This window comes from Nomia melanderi, chromosome 9 (genome assembly GCF_051020985.1).
Source record: "Nomia melanderi isolate GNS246 chromosome 9, iyNomMela1, whole genome shotgun sequence".
NCBI classification, from domain to species: Eukaryota; Metazoa; Arthropoda; class Insecta; order Hymenoptera; family Halictidae; genus Nomia; species Nomia melanderi.
This window is the reverse complement of record NC_135007.1, coordinates 12,736,243-12,760,011: the sequence shown is the minus strand read 5'-3', so window position 1 is coordinate 12,760,011 and position 23,769 is coordinate 12,736,243. Positions and strand designations below refer to the sequence as shown.

Here is a 23,769-nt window from a genome sequence, read left to right as displayed (position 1 = left end):
CAATAGAACATAATGCTGTAAGGACGTTGATATAAATAGAAAACAGACACATAGAATTACTAATAAATGTTATAAAAGTTTATTATACTATTTACACTTTGTCACTTCAGAAGAATACTTCTACAGACTATTATACATTATTTGATTCAATGCTGAAAAAATTTATACAATTAGAATGTATGATACCTGATTAAAAAAAAAAAATTTGTAAATGAACATATACTGCTCCTTTTATAAAACGGTAGAATTGTTAATTGGCATTGAATAAGGAATGATTGAAGTAATATGCATATTACAATTTGATAACAAATCTTACTTTTAAATATAACATGCAAAACAGTAAATTCAAAAATCAGAATCCTAGGTACATGAAAAATTTTGATATCAAACCGTTTATAAATTTTTAAACTTTTACATTGTCCTGTTATTTAATCAGTTATCTAAGGCTTTTCCTATGTACTAAGTTTCCACAAAGAAATCAAAGTACTCACAATAAATAGTAACACAAAATTATAGATATTTTACTTTGATTAAAATGACACAGAGAATATTGTATTCCTTATTTTTTTAATTATTTAAATAAAGCTCCGTACTTATGAATATACTGGTTTAGAGTATTTGTTGTAGCAATGGTAACATTTCCAGATAATTACATAGAATTCGCATTGCTTTCCGATGTATGCAAGAATTCCTTATCATCTAATATGTTAAATTTATTATTGTTTAAAGAAAACAAATCAGGTGTACATCTTTCATTGTCATATATTCTTGTTTCACTACATTGTAGGATAATATCTTCCAAAGTACTTTCATGTTCATTAGACTGTAAAATAGTTGTAGTTATTTTTTTTATTACCCAAAGATATGAATCAATTGATACATGAAATTTGATTTTATGTTCAAATGCTTGATAATGGTTTTTAAATTCGGTATTACATAGCAGACATATTGTATCATGAAACCTTAGATAATGTATTCTGTAAGACTGTATATTCAAAAATTTCGTCAAACACAATACACAGTTAAAATACTTCTCTTTTGGAACAATATCAAATCTTTGATACTCGTAAAGAGTAATAAGACGTTTCAGTCCCATAAGCTTCACTAGATTATGCTGAAAATTTTCTACATTATTATATTTCAATTGTAAATGAATATTACTTTCTCTTAAATTGAAATCACTCAGAACAATATGTACATTTATTATATGGTTTGTTAATTCGTCTGCGATGTAAAGGCGATTACAAAGTTCACATATTTCTGCATTAAGATTATGCCATTTCTCGAAATGAAATCTCAGTTGTTTCTTTGTAAGGAATACTACATTGCAAAGTTTACATTTAAACGTTTCTTCTACATTAGACTCCAAAGATATATTTGAATTCGTATATTCATTTAAAGATGTATCACTTGCAGTTGTCAAGTTATTCAAATCTTTCACATTCTGATTTATGCAAGGAATAATTCTTTTGTTCATCATATGATCGTTTCTTTCCTCATATTCAGTACCACAAATTTCCCAATTATCTGAATCATAGGGTAAATCATTTTGTATACATATTGATGTATCTATAAAGTTATTTACATTAGTATTAACATTAACTGTAGAGTGTACAGATTGATGTTTCTCTAACATATGCACTGTAAGAAACTCTAATGAACACACGTTACATATATGTGGTCCTGCAATTTCAAAGTGGTAATTTATATTATGTTGCATTAAGGATATACCATTATCAAAACTTAGATTACATCTTATACAATTCCAAGACGTCACATTAGAACAAATATGAATGTTTACCATTGCAACAGAAGTGAGAACTTTATTACAATTATCACAGACATGAACAACAGATGTGTCGTTATGGATATAATATTTGTGACGTAAATAGTTTCTAATTAACGCAAAGTTTTCCTTGCATAGGTCGCAACGCCATTTTTTATTTTTTTTATCTATACTGCACTTACTAAACATTTTGCAAATTATGGTTTCGTACATTTTATTTCCTTTTTCCATAAATATTTCTGACATTTCTTCTTCGGAAACGTCGCGTTTGTCTTCAAAATTGGCATCATGTTGTGTAGATACGTTTTTTTCCATGTTGTGATTATTAAGATATGGCAGAAGCAAATTCGATACTTCTTCATCTTCCAAAATAGAATCATGTAAAAAGAACATATGCTCTTTTAACATTCTTTGGGAATTAAATTTATTATTACATATATTACATCTTATCTCCTTTTGTGTATATGATTTAACTTCTTCTGTATCTGTATTAAACGTAAAATTACGTTCTTTTGTATAACTTATTAATAATTTATCTTCCATTTCATTGTTTACAACTTGTTGTTTAGTATTTTCCATCTTTAACTTTTTTGAAATGTTTACATTACCCTGAATATATTTTTGTTTCTTTACACCACTTTTCAATTTTTCTGTACAATTAACACGTAATAAGTAATTATAATTAAATGCAGTTTCCTTTTCTGACACTTTCTCTTTAATACATTCAATATTATCATTTTTGGTATTATCAATTTGTTCAACATTTGATTTTTGTGTTGTAATATTACATATTCTTTCTTCTAACTTATTTTCCTTGACAATAGAATTTGACATATCATTACCATTATAACTGTCAGAATAATTATCTGAATTGTTTGTACATGTTTTTGGTAAATGTTCAGTATTTTTGACTTTATTTTCATTATTGTCATGTAAAATTTCTTGTATTTCTTTCACATTTTCAATACAATTATTAGAATCTTCTGCATGTTTTGACATGTGTGAAATAAATGCATGTTTTCTCTTATACCTTTTTTTACAAATGTGACAATAATATGAATGCGCTTTAGAAAATATATCTGGTTCCTTATGCTTCTGATTATTTTGATCGTTAGTAGAATCTGAATATGGTGATTTTGTAATAGATGAAATGTCATTCATTGAGATATCTGTCTCATTTATTTCCTTCTGCTCTTTTCCTGCATTTACAATTAAATTACTACTATCTGGCACATTTATATTATTTTTATTAATACAGTGTTCTTCTATATGATTATTATCTATTTCATTACAAACTTCTGCTGTATTATTTATCAGATCAGGAATAAGATTTTTGTTTACTGTATCTGCTTCTAAAGTTTCAGTTACTTGTTTCTTCTTATATTTCTCTGTTTTATTTGTGGAATAATTAAAATTAGAATGTGATTTTTTAATATGGTCTTTAAAATGACATAGATTTTTATATAATTTTAAACAACAACAGCATTCGAAAATAAATTTGTTTACATTTTCCTTCTTCTTGGATGGTATGACATTTAAGTCAATAACATCAACTACAAATTGATTCTCCGAGCTCAATACCTTTCCTTCACATTGTAAATGTACCATCATTAAATGGTTTTGAAAATGTGATAGAGAACTTATATGTACATTGCAAAGTGTACATTCAATTTGTAATTTTTCATCTTTCATAAAATTTGTTTTATCCGAAAATTGTTGTAAGAGATTAAGAACTTGTTTACATTTGATACAAACTGCTACACGTTTTCGTATTTTACCCTTTTCCTTTTTTAAATAATTAATTTCTGATTTCGTTATTGTTTTGCTGTTAATTTCCTTTTTCTTATTTTCTAAAAAGAAATTACAAATATTCTGCAATAATTGATTGGTTTGTAGTTCGGACTTATTATTTTGTAATGTTTCTGCTTCATTACTTTTATCATTCTTGGATATTTCACATTTATTTGTTTTGTATTCTGGATTTTTAATATCTGTATCCATTTTATTGTTCATACTTTCATTAAAATAATCACTACTTTCACCCAAAATTTGATTCTGAGAATTACTTGCTTCCTCAAGACTCATATTTAATTTATATTGATCCTCACTTAGTTGCTCACATGCTGCTTCAGTTGTAAAATATTCTTCTACAGTGGATGAACTTGAAATATTATTCCTGGAAACTCTTCTTCCTTTTTCTTTTTTTCTTGATCCTTTTGTACTAAATTGATTTGTTGAAACAAAAGTAGTTAATTCTGTATTAACTTTCTGACCTACACAGTCACCTTTTCCTTTACTTCCATATAAGTCATCTGCATTTTGATTTTTACATTTTTTTATACTTTTACATATCTGATTCAATTTAGTATTCCTTCTTATTTTAGTAACTTTATATTGTTTGTGAACAGAACACTTTGTTTTACCAATATTTCTTACTGTGTACTGTGCTTCATTGTCGATTGAATTATTTGTCTTATTTTTGGTATAATAATTAATATATAGTTGGTGAGATAATTCAGATAAAGTAAGATCTTCTAACTTAATTAATGGTATTGATAATTTCTTATCAAGTACAAAATTTTCACTTATTTTAACATTATTTCTATTTGTTTGTGTGGCGGTTTTAAAGGAATCCTCGGGATTTCTGCTTTCTAATGTTTTTGTGATATATGTTTTTTTCAATGTTTCAATAGCATTACGTTCACATTTTTTTAAAGGACCATAGTGTTCCTGTCTTTCTTTTTCTAATTGAATATGGCACTCTGATTTTATTATTTCTTTTTTTTCTATTCTGCTATGAACATTTGTCCCAGATTTTCCAATTTTAATAGATTTATTAATTTCATATTGGTTTTTTTTCTTGACATTCATAGAGATTTTACAATTATTTTCCAACTCAGAGTCTACGAAATGTCGAAAATTAGTTTCCAAAATTGTTTGCGTAATATCTTTATTTTCTTGATGTTTCGAAGGTGGTTTCTTTTTTTTTTCTCTAGCAAAATAATGTAACTTTTCCTGCTGCTGCTGTACACTTAATAATGACTGATTTTCATTATTCTCCAGTACTTTATTATTAGAAAAACTATTGTTACGTAAATTACATGAACCTGTATTAGATTTACTATGAAAATGTGTTGTCATTTCCAAGTTACGTTGAAATATAGTTTCTTCTTCAACTTCAATTACATGTGTTTCATTATTTTCATTTAATAGTTCTTCCTTTTGTCCATTTTTAAAAGAGAATGCAGATATATTTTCCTGATGTTTCTGTGAAATTTGTTTCTTCATGCAGATAAATTCTGCTGTTGGAATATCTATTGTTGAAGAAACAAGACTTACATTCTTTTGTAATTCTTTATTCTCTCTTCTCGTCATTGATCTTGTTTTCACACTATTGTCTATAGAATTCAGAAAACATTTTTTCTTAGATCTTGCATCATATGTGAAATTTTCTTTATGGAAATTAGGAACAATAATTTTATTTTCTTCTTTACGATCATTCCTATCACATGTAAGTTCTAAATTACACTGTGCTGAACTTTGTTTTCTTTTTTTTCTTGGTATTGTCAATGTCTTATTTTCAGTTGTTCTTGGTTTTAAAATGTTAAAGTGTTGGACATTTAATTGAACATTGGTCTCTAAATTATGCAGTTCTACTTTCTGCTTTCTTTCTGTTGAATTTTTTCTAAGTAAATAGTTATATGAAGTTGCTGCATTATTCTTTTCTTTTTGAGAATACTCAAGTACCGCATCTTCTGATTTTGTTTGTACTATGTCTCTTTGATTTCTTGGAAATTTATTTTTATGGTTCTTTTTTAAATTTGTTATATGCCTTTGTCTTGAAAGTTGTTTAATTCTATGATAAATGTGTTCTTTTTGACATTCTAACAGATCTTTACAGGTTGAAGAATCGGTATATGAATTGCTATTACCTAATTTAGAATTACAACATGAGATAGTCGTGTAATCCATAGATGATGAAAAGTTGTCTAGATTTTTATTATAACTAGCATCAGATATGTTGGATGCGTCATGTATTTCATGAGTTTGTGTATTTAATTCTGTGTCACAAACATTCGGCTTTTTTAAGAATATTTTGTTCTTTTTCTTTGTTTTCATATTATTTAATAGATCTTTGTTATTTAAATTTAAAGCATCCTGTTCTTGAAATATTTTGATTCCATTGTGATTTTTAGAATTGTACAAACATTTTTTATGTAACAGGTTTAAATTTTTCTTAGGTATCTTATATGGTTTCAATTGTTTATTGAATTTTGATTTTATAATTTTTGTCATTATGAATTTGTGGTTAATAATTTCTTTCTTTCAATATCAATAATTCTATTATCTCAAAAATGGTTTTATATTAATAAATTTCTGTAGTCTCCATACAAATGTTTTACCCTCTTCACATATGAAGAATCTAAAATAACATACATACTTTATTTATTCATTATTACTTAAAAATAAATATTATTATTTTACATATCACATTGATAAATATCGTCTCTTAATTATATTGAATTTATATTATATTTAAGTACAAATTTTTATTATTTCTTAAATATAACGTACCTATCTGTAGTCTACGAAAAATCACGTTCTATCATTTAAATTCTTGAAAAAACATAAACAGATAAAAATAAATGTTTACCAGTGTAAGACATTTATTTGTCTTGAAGGAATTTGAATCATAATTAATGTACTTGATTACTTGTTCATTAAAAAGAGTAAATCTTTCCTTCGCCTTTTTGTTTATATTCAGTCGTAACAATTCTGCCACCAAAGAAGTTCACACTATCAGGTATAGACGTCTACCTTCACGGTATAAGTTCGCATCACAGAACTGATAAACTCATAGCAGAGGGTATACTGCTAAATATAATGCTGTTTAATTATATTCTTATCACTTGAAAAACGTTATAAGGAATAATATTCAATCTATATTATCATCAGCACTACTAAATCTTGTAATGTAAACAGAAATATTTTATGTAACCTCTTTGTAGTGTGTTGTATTTTGCTTCAATATTGAGATTTGGTAATAAATGTGACCAACAAAGATTTATTTTTCACATTGCATTATTAATATTTTATTATTACACTAATTATCCTACAAGTGTTTGGTCAGGTAAAAGCATTTGATTAAGTAGATTTCTCATTAAAATGTTTCATATATTTCGTTGTAATTTTTGCAGGTTATACCAAGAAAATGTATATAATATACTATATTTATATTTTCATAATTATCTTTATTACAATTCTTACAAGGATTTGTTTTATGATATTTTCTACATTTAAGACAGAACGAGTACAAGCTGCTTTCATGAAACGTGTAAAAACAGTAATAATATTAGGGTCTGGTGGACACACTGCTGAAATGATAAGAATCCTTAATCATTTAAACTTAAAAAATTATTCACCACGAATATATGTACACGCTGATACAGATGTGATGAGTGTAGAGAAAGTAAAGGAATTAGAAAAAGACAATAACGATTATAAAATAATAAAAATTCGTAGAAGTAGAGAAATTCATCAGTCATATTATACATCTGTTTGTACTACAATCTATGCAATATTGGAATCCATACCACTTTTATGGACAGAACGTCCACAATTACTTTTATGTAATGGTCCAGGCACTTGTGTCCCATTATGTATCATTACATTCCTGTTTAAAGTGTTTTATATTACACAAACTACTATAGTATTTATTGAAAGCTTTTGCAGAGTGCAAACATTATCTTTAAGTGGAAAAATTTTATATTACATAGCTGATTATTTAATTGTACAATGGCCATTATTAAGTAAACCTATGTATAAAAAGGCAATTTATATATGAGTAAAGTAATTTTAACACAATATTTATTTTTTTTTTCTTTTAGCAATATACCTCCATTGAATCATGTGTGATAATATGTTCCTTATAAGAATGATTCCATGGGAATTAGTAGGAACCGTGCAAGATTATTTACCCACTGAGATGAAAATACATTTACTACCAATAATAACACAGCTAAGATCATGCAGTGAAAACAAAAAGTAAATATAAATGTATTTACAAATTTAGTTATATTTAAAAGTATATACATAATGAATATACATGCAGCTGGTCTTTGTATAAATTAACAAAATCAATTGGAAAGCAAAATAAAATTTTATTTAACTTTAAATTAGTGTGCAATCTTGTAAACAATAGAACAAATATAAAAATTTTACCTGAGGCAAAACATGTTAATACTTTTATAATTATATATCTTCTTTTTTTGTAACAGAGATTTATCAAAAAAGTGGGTAAACAGTTCACTAATTCTAATTGAAGCATGTTTGGATAGAACATGGGAAACATTAAATTCGGGTTATTGGAATCATGTTCCAATAGCATATAGATATTGTTATTCATTATGTACTATTCTAAAGGTATTTTAATATGTAGATTTGTACACAGGATTGTGACATGATGAATATTGTATTAAAGATTGAAATTGGGATTTAACAGGCTGTACTACTTGAAATTCAATATTATCACATAGATGAGAAAAAGGTCACAAATAATGTGACTTTGTTAAGAAATATTGTTCAACAAATTGATAAAGGCATTTTATTGGGGTCACCATTACCAGATATGCCTGATTTATTACCTACAATTGCATCACAGTTAAATACTTGCAGTGTCAGTAAGTATAATATAACAAACATGTAACTAATATAATAAATTGTTTATAAAATCAGTATATTGTACATGCTTAGTACAATATTTTTTTAGCAGACGTATTGGAGGCATCAACTTTGAAAGAATTAGTTAATGGTTTTGAAGAATTAGTTGATACAGCACTTTATGACTTTACTAACATTGTTGAATATAATGAACCTTCAATGGAATTATTTTATAAAGAATGTTTTATGCCTAAAGTTCCAGCATTACTAAAAGGTGATATAATTTTTTTTAACCATAAAATATTAAAGATTATATTTCATAAAATTAGAAAATTAAGTTATTATATGTATTTTATAATTCTAGGCTGTATTAAACATTGGAGGGCTTTAGAACAATGGCAAAATATAAATTATTTAAGTAAAGTAGCAGGACATCGAACAGTACCTATTGAAATTGGATCACGTTATAATGATGAAAACTGGACTCAGCAACTTATTCTTTTTTCAGAATTTTTAGAAAATTATATATTATCAAAACATAATAACATTGCTTATTTAGCTCAACACAACCTTTTTGATCAGGTTTTTATGTATTTTTATGTAATTTGATTAAATTAATAATACTTTCATGAAAATCGTTAATAATAACTGTACGGTAACAATTCTAGATTCCTGAATTAAAAGATGATTTTACAGTACCCGAGTATTGTAGTTTTACAGACAATGAGGATGTGGAACAACCAGATATAAATGCTTGGTTTGGACCTTCTGGAACTGTTTCACCATTACACTTTGATGCAAAAAATAATTTTTTGTGTCAGGTACAAAAATTAATCTCTTAAAAAAGTTAAACAACAACTGAAGGTTTCTATTTGTAAAAACAGATATTTGCATTTTAAGTTACTGTATTCTTTTGTTGTCTAGGTATTTGGATATAAGAGGGTAATTTTATATGATCCTAAAGATTCATCTAACTTATATCCGTATGACACAAGGTTACTCAATAATACTGCACAAGTAGATCCTTTCAATCCAGATTTTGAGAAGTGGCCAAATTTTAAGAAAGCCACAGGGTTTATGAGCTACTTGAAACCAGGAGAAATGCTTTATATTCCTCCAAAATGGTGGCATCATGTAACTGCTTTAACTCCAAGCTTCTCAATAAATTTCTGGTGGAATTAAGCATAATTAGAAAACTTCTTAATGTAACCAAGAAATAAATAAGTTACTTATAATTTGAATAACAGATTTATAAAGTTAACGCATCTACACAGTAAAAATGATTATTTTATTATAAAAATTGAAAAGTAATGCTGTATATATAGATAGTATTTAATATAAAGAAATTTTTTACATGTACATGAATTATTTTTTTACTTATGAATGCATGTTTATATATTGATCATGAATAAAAAATATGTAGGTTCTTTATTCACATTTGGTAATAAAAAAATATATGTCTTTGTTAAGTATGAACTTCTTATCAAGGAATTGAAAATAAATCTTAGTTTTGGTACAAGCAGGAACTTTTAATGAGCTAATTGACGTTAGAAGCGTGTCTATTTTGTTAATTAAGAGTTGAAGTATTGGGGAGGTTGCACTGCCGGTAAACTAAGTGGTTTCAATCGTATCTGTATGCTCTTCTTGTAACATGCAAGCTGATTTTTCTGTTAAAAATTAAACCTAATTAACACGTTTAAATAATTTAAATAAAATACGTACACATACAAACCGCTATAGCAAATGTAGCACAAAAGCGTGTATGAGAATAAAACACAATGCTATAAATAACATCTGACCTACGTTTTCAGTATGGAGCGTAGGAAATATACGTATATGCAAAGTCTGTCAAACGAAACACACAGTTATTATTTGGGAATGACGACAGAGGAAGCATTTCCACCGATCATTAGGCTCCAGGTAAAAATGTGTGCTATAATATTTATCTAAAGATTCTTGACATGTTCGCATTCGCGTTTATATATTGTAATTTATTCGAGATATACGAAACAATGTTTTTCTACATTTGTGTTATATAAAATCAAATAACTGTCTCACTTTTCTAAGCAAAAGTCACACTCGAGAAATAATATCTGTCACTATTATATTTTTGTGAATGAAAATTTATGACGAAGAAAAATCTTCAACAGTATATTTTCTTAAGGAGTGACATAACGGTAAAATATGAAATATATATTTTTCAAAGAGACTAAGTAACATATCTAATATGATAATATAGAATTTCAATTTACTGTAATACAGTAGTTATACACGTATCTCGTAATATTGGCTATATTCCAATATTTAGGAAGTTCATAAATATTTTTAGATAATCCACATGAGTAACATATTAATTCAGATAGTAAAATTTTAGCGTAAAGGAGATCTATCGTGCGTAACAATATACTTCATTGTAGAAAAGCGAGAAAAAATAGAACGTTTGAAATATTTTTGAAAATACAATGCGAACGGCAGAAGTTCGTACAATTTACATTATCGTCAATGACAACATTTACTCTAAACGTTTTTGTTTTGAGCAAGACACGTCACTGCTTGGTGCTTTAAAGCGTACTATTCGATTAAATGTAATAATACTAATAAACGACTATTTACTCACTGCATTTTATAATTTCCCTTAACCCGTCACAAATTTCTTGACAATTTTAATTGAAGAACTATCGAATTTAAACCACATAGAAAGTCTTACATAGCATTGGAATATCATAAAAGGAAGAAACGTTAATAAACGCTAATGAAAATATTATAAATATATGTAGCTGAACATTTTTCGTTCTGTACCTATCTGGCATTACTAATCTAAAATAATATCATTCTGTGAAGCAGTATCGTACTCAAAATGTGTTAATAATAGAATACAATTTCTTCATTACCGAAACAACGTAAACAAGGTCCTAAAGTACATCTCATTCTCACAAATTCAATTAAACTTCGGATGTACTAAACGAATGATGTGAATTAAACAATAACTCTCCTTCCGACTAATCCGATCAACAATTAAACAAATACTCTACAACATTTCCATCCTCAATTCCCCAAAAATCTCACAATCCTTAACAAGCAATCATACTTCAAAAAAACCCACAAACTAGATACAATTTCATCTCCAATCTACGCGAACAAAGGTAACGCGAACAGCATGCAAGATGAACAAAGAAATGACAAAATCAAAAGTCCCTTTCATCGTTTCCATCCTCTCGATCTCTCTCGAACGGCAGAACCGATTGTTTATCGTTCGCTCGGTCGGTAATTCGCACATGCCGGTGCCCGGTACGATCTTCTGCGTACTCCTCCGCCGCGCAAAGGGGGTGGCCGGGGGTGTAACGGGATAAGAACGCGCCGGTCGTGTCGGTTTGGCGCTTGCGCGGCCCCCCGCGATAAAGAACGAGGTGTACCGGTTGACTTCACACGGGGTAAACAAGGACAGCCGTCTCCGGGACGGGGGTGAGAAAGGCGGCGATGCAACCCCTGTTTTTCCCGTAATCGTTGCCGCTCGATTCTGCGCCTTAGTCGGCATACGGGGCGGCTCCTATACTCCTGTTTGCGTTTAGCGTTACTCCAGGAACGCATGAATGGTGTTTTAACGGGCGACGGGAAATACCGAACGGGGGTGAGAGTTTTCTGCGTCCGGTGGCCGCTGGACGGTTGAAAGAGAGATTCTGGAGGGCAGCGTCTCGGCGTAATCTCGTTAAGCACGATGGTCACGGACAATACTAGCCAGGTAGGGGTTGTTCTGCATGGTTTTTGCGCGGAATCGCCGGAACGTTGCCGGTCCCTCCTCGTTTCTCTATTCGCCCGGGACCCGATCGAAGGGTGTGAACCTCGGTTACCGATGAATCGCGAGCGATCGGCCCGACGCGGCTCGAAATCGTATCGATCACCAGCTACGGAGCCGGTAACCCGTAGATTTTTCATGGAACAAAGGCACGGGCAGGATCGGGTAGCTTTCGGGTGTCCCTCGGCGAGCACGACGAAGCTGTAGGAGGGGATGATTACGAGCTAGGAACATGTATATGCGTGAGACTGTTTCATAAGCCGGTATGCTGCTGCCGTATGAATGCTGCAGCAACATCAATCGCGACGTTGCCCATTGAAATCGGCTGTCCTTCGAAGCCACCGAAATGAGCGTCGAAAAATCGAAGCCGATGGTAACGCATTGTTTACGGGGAATCAGAGAGGATTTCCATAGGATCGTTGCGTCGCATTAAAGATTTCTGCGGTGTACTGTATCGAGTACTGCGACTCAGGATGGTTGACGATAATGAGATGCGAAACCGTTTTATGGTAGTCCTCGCGTGACTTCCTCGAGTGACGTCTTTCGGGGCAGGGTTAAATTTGAATTGAAGTAGGGGGATGCGAGAAGTATCGGATTGAACGATGTTCAATGGTAATTAGGTGCGTTGTTAATTGATTCTGGTTTTGTGCACAGGCTGACGACACGACAGCATTCCTTCGCGCTGCTCGGTCTGGAAACCTTGAAAAAGTGATCGAATTCCTCAACACTGAGCTAGATATTAACACAGCTAATTCGGTGAGTGGTAATGCGATCTGTCAGATTCATTGTTGCGCGTTTATCTTTGTCGTCTCTGTCAAGATATCGTCGAATGATTTAGTTATTCAAGTTTACCTTCGGACGCCACTGCGTTGTCTGTAAACATCGGTTTAAGTAGATATAGCATGTAATGGACAGACACGCGAACCAAGTTAAGTGGTACTCGAGCGTGCACGTGCCAGACGAGTTTTTAAGTTCGATCATAATCGAACCTTGAGGAGATGACGAGATAAATCGGAGCAATTAGGATCGTTCGTTTTTAAAGCTGCCGCGGAATGGATTTTCTCAGCGCTTTGGATTGATCGGGAATAGCATTTCGGATTCATTCGAATTAGTTGCTTATCGTTCGCATTTTTGTTCGTTTTAGAATGGTTTAAACGCTTTACACTTAGCATCGAAAGATGGTCACGTCGAAATAGTGACGGAATTGTTGAAAAGAGGCGCTGAGGTTGATGCAGCTACGAAAAAAGGAAACACCGCGTTGCACATAGCTTCCCTAGGTAAGTGTCTCGTGTAATATTCTCCGTTGATATCGATAGCAGTGTCTCATTGTGATCATTTTCCAGCTGGCCAAGAGGAAATAGTTAATATTCTTATTCAGTATGGAGCCGCAGTTAATATTCAAACGCAGAATGGTTTCACGCCTTTGTACATGGCCGCCCAAGAGAATCACGATCAAGTCGTTAAATTATTGCTGAGCAATGGAGCTAATCAGAGCCTCGCGACGGAGGTAAACATTTAATTCTCTGGACTCGAAAGATTTTCACTAGGAATATTCAATATTTTCTGATGAGATATGTCTATTGAAATTTTCAAAATAATTCACACGTAAATCGACAATCAAAACAATTCGATTTCAATATTTCCTATTCTATTGCATTATAAAGTTTAATATTAAATATTAAATAAATATAGAAGAAATGCAAAATACGTAACATCAAACATTGAATATTAAATATTTAAAAAATATCAAAAACATTTAATATTTAATATGAACCCTTTGCACTCGGAAGTTTCTCAATGGAAATATTCAACATTTTCTTAATTCAATTTAACGGTGATTCATAGATGAATTAAGCGACAAAGGTGTTTTATTTACATATTTCACGTAGCAATGCGAAGTTCCATTTGAAATATTAAATGTTCAACTTCATAGTTTCGCTGTATCGAATCAAGTGGTGACCGAACGAATTTCTTTAGTCAAAAATGTTGATAGGAATATTCGAAATGAAACTATAATGATTTTCCAGGATGGCTTCACGCCCCTCGCTGTCGCGATGCAGCAGGGGCACGACAAAGTTGTCAGCGTGCTCCTGGAAAATGATTCCAAAGGGAAAGTCAGGCTACCAGCACTGCACATCGCTGCTAAGAAAGACGACTGCAAAGCCGCAGATTTATTGCTACAGGTAACGATCGATGAACCGAATCGGCTCACAATCCGCACCGTCGCCCAAGAATTATCCGCATTTCCGTTTGACGAAACCATCCATTTCAGAACGACCATAAACCCGACGTCACTTCCAAAAGTGGTTTCACACCGTTACATATCGCCGCCCATTACGGGAACGAGGAGATAGCTCGTTTATTAATCAAACGTGGCGCCGATGTGAATTATCTAGCAAAGGTACTATGAATTTTCTATTTCTACCAGTCCGCAGTGAAATATAGATCCTGATCAGATTGCGGTGAACCAAATGTCACCATAAAGAAACGAATCGATTAACCCATTTTATCCTACACTCAATTCTTTCGCGAGAAATCTTGAAGATTATGGTGTTTTCTTACTAGAAACATCTTCAAGGAATAATACATTTAGGCCTTTTATTTTATTTATAGATAAATATCATTATATAATATTCTTAAATTGATTAATATATTCTAATATAATATTATATTATTATTAATTATGATTCTATAATATTATTATCATAAACATATAGTTATTTAATTAAATACCCACGTCAAAGAAACCACTACCAGTAAAATCAAGCGAAACGGTTCAAGTAACGCACTCTCTGTTTTCTTTTACAGCACAATATAAGCCCGTTACATGTCGCAGCGAAATGGGGTAAAAACAATATGGTTAAAGTATTATTAGAAAATTCTGCACAAATCGATGCTAAAACTAGGGACGGTTTAACGCCGCTTCACTGTGCTGCTAGATCTGGACACGAACAAGTGATTACCACACTTCTCGAACACTCCGCGCCTATCAGCGCGCGAACGAAAGTACGTGAAACGCTAATTTCCATGATTTACGATGTTAATATTGTCGTCATCTTTATTTATCTCGATTCTATACACATCTTGATTATTACAAAACGCATTATACTGTACATTTGATGTACATTACATCGTGCATTGATTATATCGTGCACCTCGAATGAACGAAACGCATTATTTCCCATAGAATGGACTTGCGCCATTACACATGGCATCGCAAGGTGATCACGTGGATGCAGCAAGAGTATTATTGTATCATCGAGCACCGGTGGACGAAGTGACAATCGATTATTTAACGTCTCTTCATGTCGCCGCGCATTGCGGGCACGTCAGAGTCGCTAAATTGCTACTCGATCGAAAAGCCGATCCGAATGCACGCGCGTTGAACGGTTTCACGCCGTTGCACATCGCGTGCAAGAAGAACCGAATCAAAGTTGTCGAGCTGTTGTTGAAACACGGCGCGTCAATCGAGTCTACGACCGAGGTAATTCAGAATTCAACGTTCTGTGGATGTTCCTTTAGCTGTGCACGCACCGTAGTGTTCATCAACCCCTTGCCTTGTGATTTGTTCCTGAACTGTGATCGATACAGCTACTTTGTCATGAATAATTTATTGGAAAAAGAATAATTCTAAATATATTCTATGTCTTCGTTTGCTCCGAAGTATAATAATTAACAACAGAAAGATAATAATTTATACTTAAATGAACTGAGTAATACTTATGGTGAATTCCGTTTGAAATCTTTACGAGTCTGACGTTATAAGGCAAAGGGTTAATTATCATTATAATCTGTCACTGATGCATATGTTACATAATTACACTGCAAGGGAAATTGTTCAGTCTTGCAGGATACTTAGGATTTTTAATTAATTAATTGACATGATGAATATTCACTGTGTGAATGTTTTTACGTACATTCATTGCGAAGTTTAATGAGGATTTCAGTAACGAATTAATGGATTGTTTTCATTGAAGACTGGTTAATATATATTGTCGATGCAGATGTTTTTATGTGTTGTGTAATTGTATTGATTTGTTTGTGTGTATTTTATAGATGTGTACATAGTGTTCTGGGAAAGGAGAGTTTGTTTACAGGTTTACATTGAACGGATAATTATGTTAATGAGAAATGTCTATGTTTTACAGTCTGGACTGACTCCGTTGCATGTGGCCAGTTTTATGGGATGTATGAATATCGTGATATTTCTGCTGCAACACGAGGCCAATCCCGATGTTCCCACTGTAAGGGGTGAGACGCCGTTGCACCTGGCGGCTAGGGCTAATCAGACAGACATTATTCGAATTTTATTAAGAAACGGAGCTAAGGTTGATGCTCGTGCACGGGTGAGTAAATGAAACTGAGAATAAACTAATAATCTATCCTGTCTCCGATACTCCTCGTTAAATATTCTGAATATATTTTCGCCACACTATGAAACACATGAATGATATACACACACAAACAAACAAATTTCTCGAGTCTATTAACCAGTCTTACTTTCGTGAGTTTCGTTGTTTTGTAATCGTAATTCATTATTTTTCATCAATTGATTGTTAAAACTAAGATTAGTTAATTCAAATGAATTGATTATTTACAATCCAGTTCATTTTAAGCAATCAACCACTTCAGATTACATTAATTTTAAGCAATTGATTACTTAAGGTTGAATTGATTCATTCTAATGAATTGATTCTTTCGAATTGAATTGATTAATTCTAATGAATTGATTCTTTCGAATTGAATTGATTAATTCTAATCAATTGATTCTTTCGAATTCAACCGATTAGTTCCAATCAGTTGATTTTTTCGAATTCAACCGATTAATTCCAATCAGTTGATTCTTTCGAATTAAACCGATTAATTCCAATCGATTGGTTATTTGCGACAAACTGATTGTTAAACAACAGACGCGTTGTTTAGCGTAAACATGTTACTTTCCAGGAGCAACAAACGCCGCTTCATATCGCGTCGCGATTAGGGAACATCGATATCGTTATGTTGCTACTGCAACACGGTGCAGCCGTCGACACCACCACCAAGGACATGTACACGGCCCTGCATATCGCGTCGAAGGAGGGCCAAGAGGAGGTAATGTATAAAGAAATCGCGAAAATAGCGGAATACATTTGCACGCAAAACGAGATATATTTATTTTGGACGAGGCTCCGGGAATACCTTATTTAGAGAATCGGCGATCACGCAAATTTATTATTTTCTCCTGTTGTTACGATTTATTTCTGTATATTTCCATCCACACCATTCGTTTTCACTTCGTTTGATTCGTCCGGTCACATTGACAACTTTTATTTACGTTCGTTATAATTTATGTTAAGTTCTTTACATGTATCGAATTTTAATAAAACGTTTCGTCATATTGATTACTTTTTATGTTGCCTTACTTCGAATGTTATATTTCGCATGCTTTTAGCGGTAATCTTGGATATTAATGCTCCCTATTTTTATACTCTTCACGTTCCCTTATCACGTTGGAGTATCCCAATTGCACACGGAATTATTTTCCACCTTTAACACGTTCACTGCAACGGTGGTCGTCGATGACCATAAATGGCCCTTCATAATTATCAGAAGATAATCATCATTCGTAAGATAACCGACGTCGAATACACGTGTTCAATAGCCCGAATAACTGGATAATGTAACGTAAAAATTGTGGTAACAAATTATCAATAACAATCTTTCATTTAATTATTATAATAATACTTTACATCTCTACTGATGTTTTTCTTAGCAGTCAACGTGTTGAACAAGTAGTTAGATCACATTAGATTATACCTTACAGAGAAGTTGACGAATGTGTTAATTCAACTTCTCATTTCATCCCTTACGCCGTTTAACCCTTTAGTTCCCGGTGGCATCGCTTTAAAATCACATAGTTCGATACCAGTGAAATAAACCAGTGGACTAATCACTATTATAAAATCAACACATCAATCGCCACCTATTTATGCGACAATTAAAATAACACTATCTATGAAAACATTTATTTTTGCTAAAAATGATGTCAGTTGACGTATTAACACATTGCGTACCTGCTAATTTTCAGAAAACTGAATTGTGCGGATGGCAATTTCCACTGAGGTCACCTTATATCACTATACATAGAAAAACTCAGATATCATATTGTTATGTAACATATTTTACATAGATAATCAATTCGAATCAAATTTTATATTTTCTTCAAGTCGCATAGCTAAGTGTCTTTATATAAAAGCGAGATTTCTCGTTGCCAGTACGCAATGTGTCGATATAAAAATAGTTATAGAATTCATTGCTTTCCTCATACTCGTAGAACTCATTAACAGAACCGACATGTTAAAAGTTTTAATCTAGAACCTAAAGGGTTGAACAGTTACACGTAAGAGTAGCGTTTACAAGCTTTATCATTTTTAGCTGTTGCACATTACAGGTAAGCTATATATGTAGGATTTATTAATTAAAAACGTTTATACGCTCTCTTTGCAATTCTCTCTCTCTATAAATTCGCTTCGCACGCACAATCTACCTCACACCGTTGCTTCTCACTATCTGCTGCGATCCTCTCCAGTGACTCGTTCCTACGGCTCGCTTCTACGTATATTATTTTTTATAATTAGATGCGCTGATCATTTTCTGGGGTTACGGGTAACTGTACGCTAACGTGTAACGCGTGTATGTCAGTTCGTTAACACATTCGCAGCTGGTGACCTAATATCGCGTCTCTTGACACGTTGAACGCCGCACGATTTCATAAAGGGAAATACACAAAATGGATAAAATATATTAAATCATTTAATCGAATTATTGCTATTCTACATTCATCTAGTTGGATGTTACCATATTAGACAACATTATTTATAATATAGAAATATTTTCATATCATCGTTCAATTGAGTGAACTATAGCAATTCGATTTGGTCGGGGTCACCGGTGACCCCCATGGCATTCAACGTGTTAAAGTATCCGACGCTGTAATGTTTATTATGTATTCTTACAATGTTCTCTTCTCACATGATTCTATTAATACTAGAACTACCGTACCAGTCAGAATGACTGGTTTCGATTTTTCACAATTATTATCTTAAGAGCATCGAATATTCCAAATGATCTTGAATAAATACTTTCCCTTGAATATCATAATGAGTACCTGAAGAAACAGAAAATAATTCATTGTTACAATTTTTATAGGGATTAAATGTTAATCGTATTGAATGCTCGGTAGTTCTAGTCTTAAGAACGAATGTCACTAACTCTACTAAACGAAGATTATTTTTTAAAGGAAACATTCTAATGTTTGTATACGCAGGTGGCCGCTATCCTCGTGGAAAATAACGCTTCTCTTAACGCTACCACTAAGAATGGTTTTACTCCTTTGCATATAGCGGCCAAGTATGGCAACATGAGGGTCGCGAAAATACTTTTACAAAGGAACAGCATGTTAGATGTCCAAGGAAAGGTTTGTATAATCAATCAATAGTTTTTTATTCTATGAGAAATGTTCGTGGGATCACATTCGCGTCAATCAATGTTCACCAATGAAAATACATTGTTGTTATGATTATTCTATGGGAATATTGCCAGTAAATTGAAGACTTTGTTTCAAGGAACAATTTAAAATACTTTTAAGATCGTATTGGTTGAATCTCCATCTGTTTTACCATTCTTCACTTATCTCCAATTATTCAATTAAAGTCGTGAATTCTAAAATGGCACTTTACAACGTTATCTATATGTCATCGATGTAACGTATTTCAGTTTACTTAGACCAGTTCAATAAGATTAAAAATTTACATTTAACGAGGACGTTCATCAATGTTTGCAGCAAGAATAACTAAAATGGATAGTAAATGAACGAAGATGAAAAGATTAATTTTCTCGAAACGTTGATTGACTTGTTTTTGAAGTTTCGGGATTCGTGGCTTTAATTAGATATTCAATTATCTCAGGAAATCTGTGTGGATGGGACGAGATGGTTCTTAGACGACAAATGTGAAATGTTTCAGAACGACATCTCTCCTTTGCACTTGGCTTGTCACTACGATCACCCGAACGTAGCGAATCTTTTACTAGAGAAAGGTGCATCGCCCCATCTTGCCTCGCAAAATGGACATACACCTTTGCACATTGCAGCTCGTAAGAATCAAGTAAGAATCAAGTCCCTTTGATTCTAATCAAATCACCATTTCATGTTTCAACAATAATCCGATGATCGCACAGATGGATATCGCTTCTACTCTTCTGGAAAATGGAGCGAAAGCGAATGCCGAGTCGAAGGCAGGGTTCACCCCGTTGCATCTGAGTGCGCAAAAAGGTCACTACGACATGACGAACCTGTTAATCGAACATGGAGCTGACCCCAATCACAAGTCAAAGGTAAAACGCCGAGGGTTATGAATTTATGGGAAATCTGTAGCGCCTTTTGTGATATTTAATAGGACAAACCATATTCCATAGTAGCTTTTCTCAATTGCATTCTTAAAATGTTGAATTTGCGTAAATAATTAATCACTACTTTTCAAAGAAAACCCAAAATAAAAAACAATTGATCAATTTTCGAAGAAAGTCCAAAATAATTCACTTTCTTTGCATCAAAATTTATTCTTTACATTGCATTGTTATTCCTATTATTTTTTCGTAATAAAAAATCGCAAAAATGATATTTATTTTTTAATAGAACGGACTGACAGCGCTGCATCTCTGCGCCCAAGAAGATTTCATCAGAGTGGCGTCCATTCTCGTGAAAAACGGCGCGAACGTGGAAAGCGAGACCGAAACCGGCTACAGGCCGATCCACGTGGCCGCGCATTTCGGGAATTTGTCGATGATTCGCTTCCTCTTGAAGCACAGCGCGGATATCAACGTGAAAACCAATCAAAATTACACGCCGCTCCATCAGGCAGCTCAACAGGGACACGCTCACATCGTCACCGCGTTGATAGAAGGGAACGCGTCCCACAAAGCTCGGACCAACGTGAGTAGCAACGACGAAGCTTATAATTAAGCTCATTACCTGAACCGTTCAATTCCATTTTCTGAATTTCTCTAAATACAGTCAAAACGATTGGCCTCTTAGATTTAAAATAAACGAATATAAAATTTCAAATAAATATAAAATAGTAAAATCAATTTCGTTGAGCGTATAAAAATCGCAATAACGATAAGGATAACTTGAAATTTGATATACGATTCGTTTTACATGGTGATTAAAGCTGCGCCTGTAATAATGAAGTAACATACATTCTATACTATTTATGCAATTTTCCATTTAAAGGAAAATTCGAGATGTACATTATTCCATCGTTTCCCTTTGCTGTTTGTTCCATGGAGTTGACCGATTTGGCCATCGAATGACTCAATTAGTACGCGATCGATAGGCCGGGAAATTTGCATAAACGTCCGCAGACGATGCCGCAACCCCCGATCGACGAAATGAAACCGTGTTACGTTGCAGGATGGGTTGACCGCGTTGAATATAGCTCAAAAATTAGGATACATATCTGTCACGGAAGCATTGAAGGGATTGTCTTATGACACATTGGCGCCTGACAACAAAAACTGGGATGAGAAGTATAAAGTCATCGCACCGGAAAGTCTGCAGGAAACGAGCTTCATGTCGGACTCCGACGATGAAGGAGGTATTAATTATATTCTCCTCGAAACGCAATTTAATTACGATTTATTTTATACATTGTGTGTTTAGGTTCGGATGCATTGATCAGCGAGCAGCCATATCGATATCTTACCGCGGATCTGATGAAGAGCTTGAGGGACGATTCTCTTCCTATCGATGTTACTAGAGACGATCCGATACATAGACAAGGTATCGATTTTAATATACTATTTAATTTAAGATGGCAATTTAATATTCTATATTTTAATACTGTTATCAATTAACCCTTTGCACTATTAACACGTTGTTGACCGTCACGAGTTAACCCTCTGAACTCTGTTGGCTCCAATATTGCAGCAGGAATAATATTAGATATTTTAATGAATCTTTAAGAAACCACCCTAAAGTTATTTGATTTAAAATACTCGATAATCAAATATCTATGTTTCTTAATTTACGTACATTTTCTTAAGTTAGTTACAAAGAATATTGTTCACATGTTTCCATTGGAAAACGTCGAGTGTTTCTAGCGAAAGACTTTCGAGTGCAAAGGGTTAAACGAAATAGGTCACGATTAATTCCCGGTAGTTCAATAAAACATTTATTCTTAGTTACAAAAGAGGGCAAGCAGGAGGAGTTCACGCAAAGCAATAATTACTGTCTGGCGGAGAACTTCGAAACGGAGGGTTACAATCTCGGGTACGTGCGCGTTAATATTCATGAACGATAAGATCAATATCGAACAAACCGTTCGCATTCGGTGCATGAAACGTTTCTTCGAGAGTTCACGTTAATTAACGGACAAATATTTCTATTTCTAGCCGACTACATTTCAGATCGTAAGTAAATTTAATCGATATTCCTGGTAGGGTTGTTTTAGAGTAAAAATGCAGGGTCCCTCACACGTAGAGCCACCTGCCGTGGAAAAGAGACGCATTTTCAGAAAATTCTACTTCTCTTGAATTTTAGATTTTTAGTAAGTTTCTTGGTGGACGCACGCGGGGGTGCGATGAAGGGGTGCAGGCACAGTGGCGTGCGTATTATCGTGCCACCCCGTAGAGCAACGATGCCGATCCGTGTCACGTGTAGATTGATCAAACCCAGCAAAGTGGCGAATCCTCCTCCTTTGATGGAGGGAGAGGCTTTGGCGACTCGTATCATAGAGATGGGACCAATTGGCGCGACCTTCTTAGGGTAAACGTTAATTAATCGATTGAAAGTTTCTTCGAAGTTGTCTCATTAAGTTTTTCATATTTTCTCAATCTTTAATCGAGGCTTATGGAGATTCCACGTTCCTTTTCAGGCCCGTTTTAATCGATATACCACACTTTGCTTCTATCCGAGGCAAAGGGAGAGAGATCATTATCTTGAGAAGCGAGAATGGAGAAACTTGGAAGGAGCACGATAACTCTATCGATAACGATGACACGTTGTTGAACACTCCTTATGGTACTGCCTGAATATAAACGATTTAATCGCTTTTCTCAATTACGTTTATATTTATTGTTTTAATTATCTTTCAATGATGTTTACTTCTTCCATCATTGAATTTATACATTTGAAAAAATCAATTAAAATACGCAGTGCAAAAGACTAACATATTGAAGGTTGTTTGATATATTCATTCAAAAGAGTAAGATTGAATTCAATTTTCCAGATCCACAAATGAGTGCCACTCATTCCGGCAGAATCACTCGCATAATAACGACAGACTTTCCACAATATTTCGCTGCTGTCACGAGAATCAAGCAAGAAGTCCACGTAATCGGCGCCGAAGGTGGTATTTTAATATCGAGCGTGGCCAATCACGTGCAGGCAGTGTTTCCTCCTGGAGCATTGACGAAGAAGATTAAAGTTGGATTACAGGTGAATTATACGAGTCATTAGCACAAATTTCCTATTAAATATTTATGGACGAAG

At 33.0% G+C, this 23,769-nt stretch overlaps 4 protein-coding genes across 12 annotated transcripts in view; 3 read left to right on the top strand and 1 right to left on the bottom strand.

Annotated features, from left to right (window-relative positions):
- Positions 1-83: 83 nt before the first annotated feature.
- On the bottom strand, positions 84-6,574 carry LOC116427249 (uncharacterized). 2 transcript variants are annotated; one of them, XM_076370916.1, is made up of 2 exons: positions 6,441-6,574; positions 84-6,209 (listed from the first exon to the last, which is right to left on the bottom strand). In XM_076370916.1, exon 2 carries the CDS (start codon positions 6,080-6,082, stop codon positions 650-652), a length of 5,433 nt encoding a protein of 1,810 aa, XP_076227031.1. In that variant the 5' UTR covers positions 6,083-6,209; positions 6,441-6,574; the 3' UTR covers positions 84-649. The 2 variants fall into 2 exon arrangements, with proteins under 2 accessions (XP_076227031.1, XP_076227030.1); XM_076370915.1 differs by having other exon boundaries at positions 6,362-6,506.
- A 424-nt stretch (positions 6,575-6,998) lies between these two features.
- On the top strand, positions 6,999-7,631 carry Alg14 (ALG14, UDP-N-acetylglucosaminyltransferase subunit). Its single transcript, XM_031977423.2, has one exon. It carries the CDS (start codon positions 6,999-7,001, stop codon positions 7,629-7,631), a length of 633 nt encoding a protein of 210 aa, XP_031833283.1.
- Positions 7,632-7,681: 50 nt separating this feature from the next.
- LOC116427275 (bifunctional peptidase and arginyl-hydroxylase JMJD5) lies at positions 7,682-9,805 on the top strand. Its single transcript, XM_031977419.2, has 7 exons — positions 7,682-7,831; positions 8,065-8,209; positions 8,289-8,466; positions 8,556-8,720; positions 8,811-9,028; positions 9,115-9,267; positions 9,371-9,805. Exons 1-7 carry the CDS (start codon positions 7,695-7,697, stop codon positions 9,626-9,628), a joined length of 1,254 nt encoding a protein of 417 aa, XP_031833279.2. The 5' UTR covers positions 7,682-7,694; the 3' UTR covers positions 9,629-9,805.
- Positions 9,806-10,045: 240 nt separating this feature from the next.
- The window catches only part of LOC116427278 (uncharacterized), a 30,710-nt gene continuing 16,986 nt past the window's right edge, over positions 10,046-23,769 (top strand). For 4 of the 8 annotated variants that reach the window (XM_076370910.1, XM_076370907.1, XM_076370908.1 and 1 more), the window contains exons 1-21: positions 10,046-10,366; positions 12,894-12,995; positions 13,384-13,516; positions 13,583-13,746; positions 14,267-14,422; positions 14,512-14,640; positions 15,048-15,245; positions 15,427-15,723; positions 16,388-16,585; positions 17,184-17,330; positions 19,546-19,695; positions 20,243-20,383; positions 20,457-20,612; positions 20,914-21,210; positions 21,691-21,874; positions 21,940-22,059; positions 22,461-22,548; positions 22,671-22,688; positions 22,819-23,043; positions 23,153-23,298; positions 23,507-23,715. In XM_076370910.1, the coding sequence (XP_076227025.1) occupies positions 10,259-10,366; positions 12,894-12,995; positions 13,384-13,516; positions 13,583-13,746; positions 14,267-14,422; positions 14,512-14,640; positions 15,048-15,245; positions 15,427-15,723; positions 16,388-16,585; positions 17,184-17,330; positions 19,546-19,695; positions 20,243-20,383; positions 20,457-20,612; positions 20,914-21,210; positions 21,691-21,874; positions 21,940-22,059; positions 22,461-22,548; positions 22,671-22,688; positions 22,819-23,043; positions 23,153-23,298; positions 23,507-23,715 (3,366 nt within the window). In that variant the 5' untranslated portion in view covers positions 10,046-10,258. Of the gene's footprint in view, positions 10,367-11,926; positions 12,186-12,893; positions 12,996-13,383; positions 13,517-13,582; positions 13,747-14,266; positions 14,423-14,511; positions 14,641-15,047; positions 15,246-15,426; positions 15,724-16,387; positions 16,586-17,183; positions 17,331-19,545; positions 19,696-20,242; positions 20,384-20,456; positions 20,613-20,913; positions 21,211-21,690; positions 21,875-21,939; positions 22,060-22,460; positions 22,549-22,670; positions 22,689-22,818; positions 23,044-23,152; positions 23,299-23,506; positions 23,716-23,769 lie in introns of those variants that run through there. The other 4 variants (XM_076370911.1, XM_076370914.1, XM_076370912.1 and 1 more) reach the window with 4 other exon arrangements.

Bases quoted from the DNA above. Each gene is read 5' to 3' on its own strand.
- LOC116427249 (XM_076370916.1), bottom strand. From the start codon at position 6,082: ATGACAAAAATTATAAAATCAAAATTCAATAAACAATTGAAACCATAT.
- Alg14 (XM_031977423.2), top strand. From the start codon at position 6,999: ATGTATATAATATACTATATTTATATTTTCATAATTATCTTTATTACA.
- LOC116427275 (XM_031977419.2), top strand. From the start codon at position 7,695: ATGTGTGATAATATGTTCCTTATAAGAATGATTCCATGGGAATTAGTA. The intron at 7,832-8,064 runs GTAAATATAAAT...TTTTTGTAACAG, and splicing joins TCATGCAGTGAAAACAAAAA to AGATTTATCAAAAAAGTGGG. The intron at 8,467-8,555 runs GTAAGTATAATA...ATATTTTTTTAG, and splicing joins GTTAAATACTTGCAGTGTCA to CAGACGTATTGGAGGCATCA.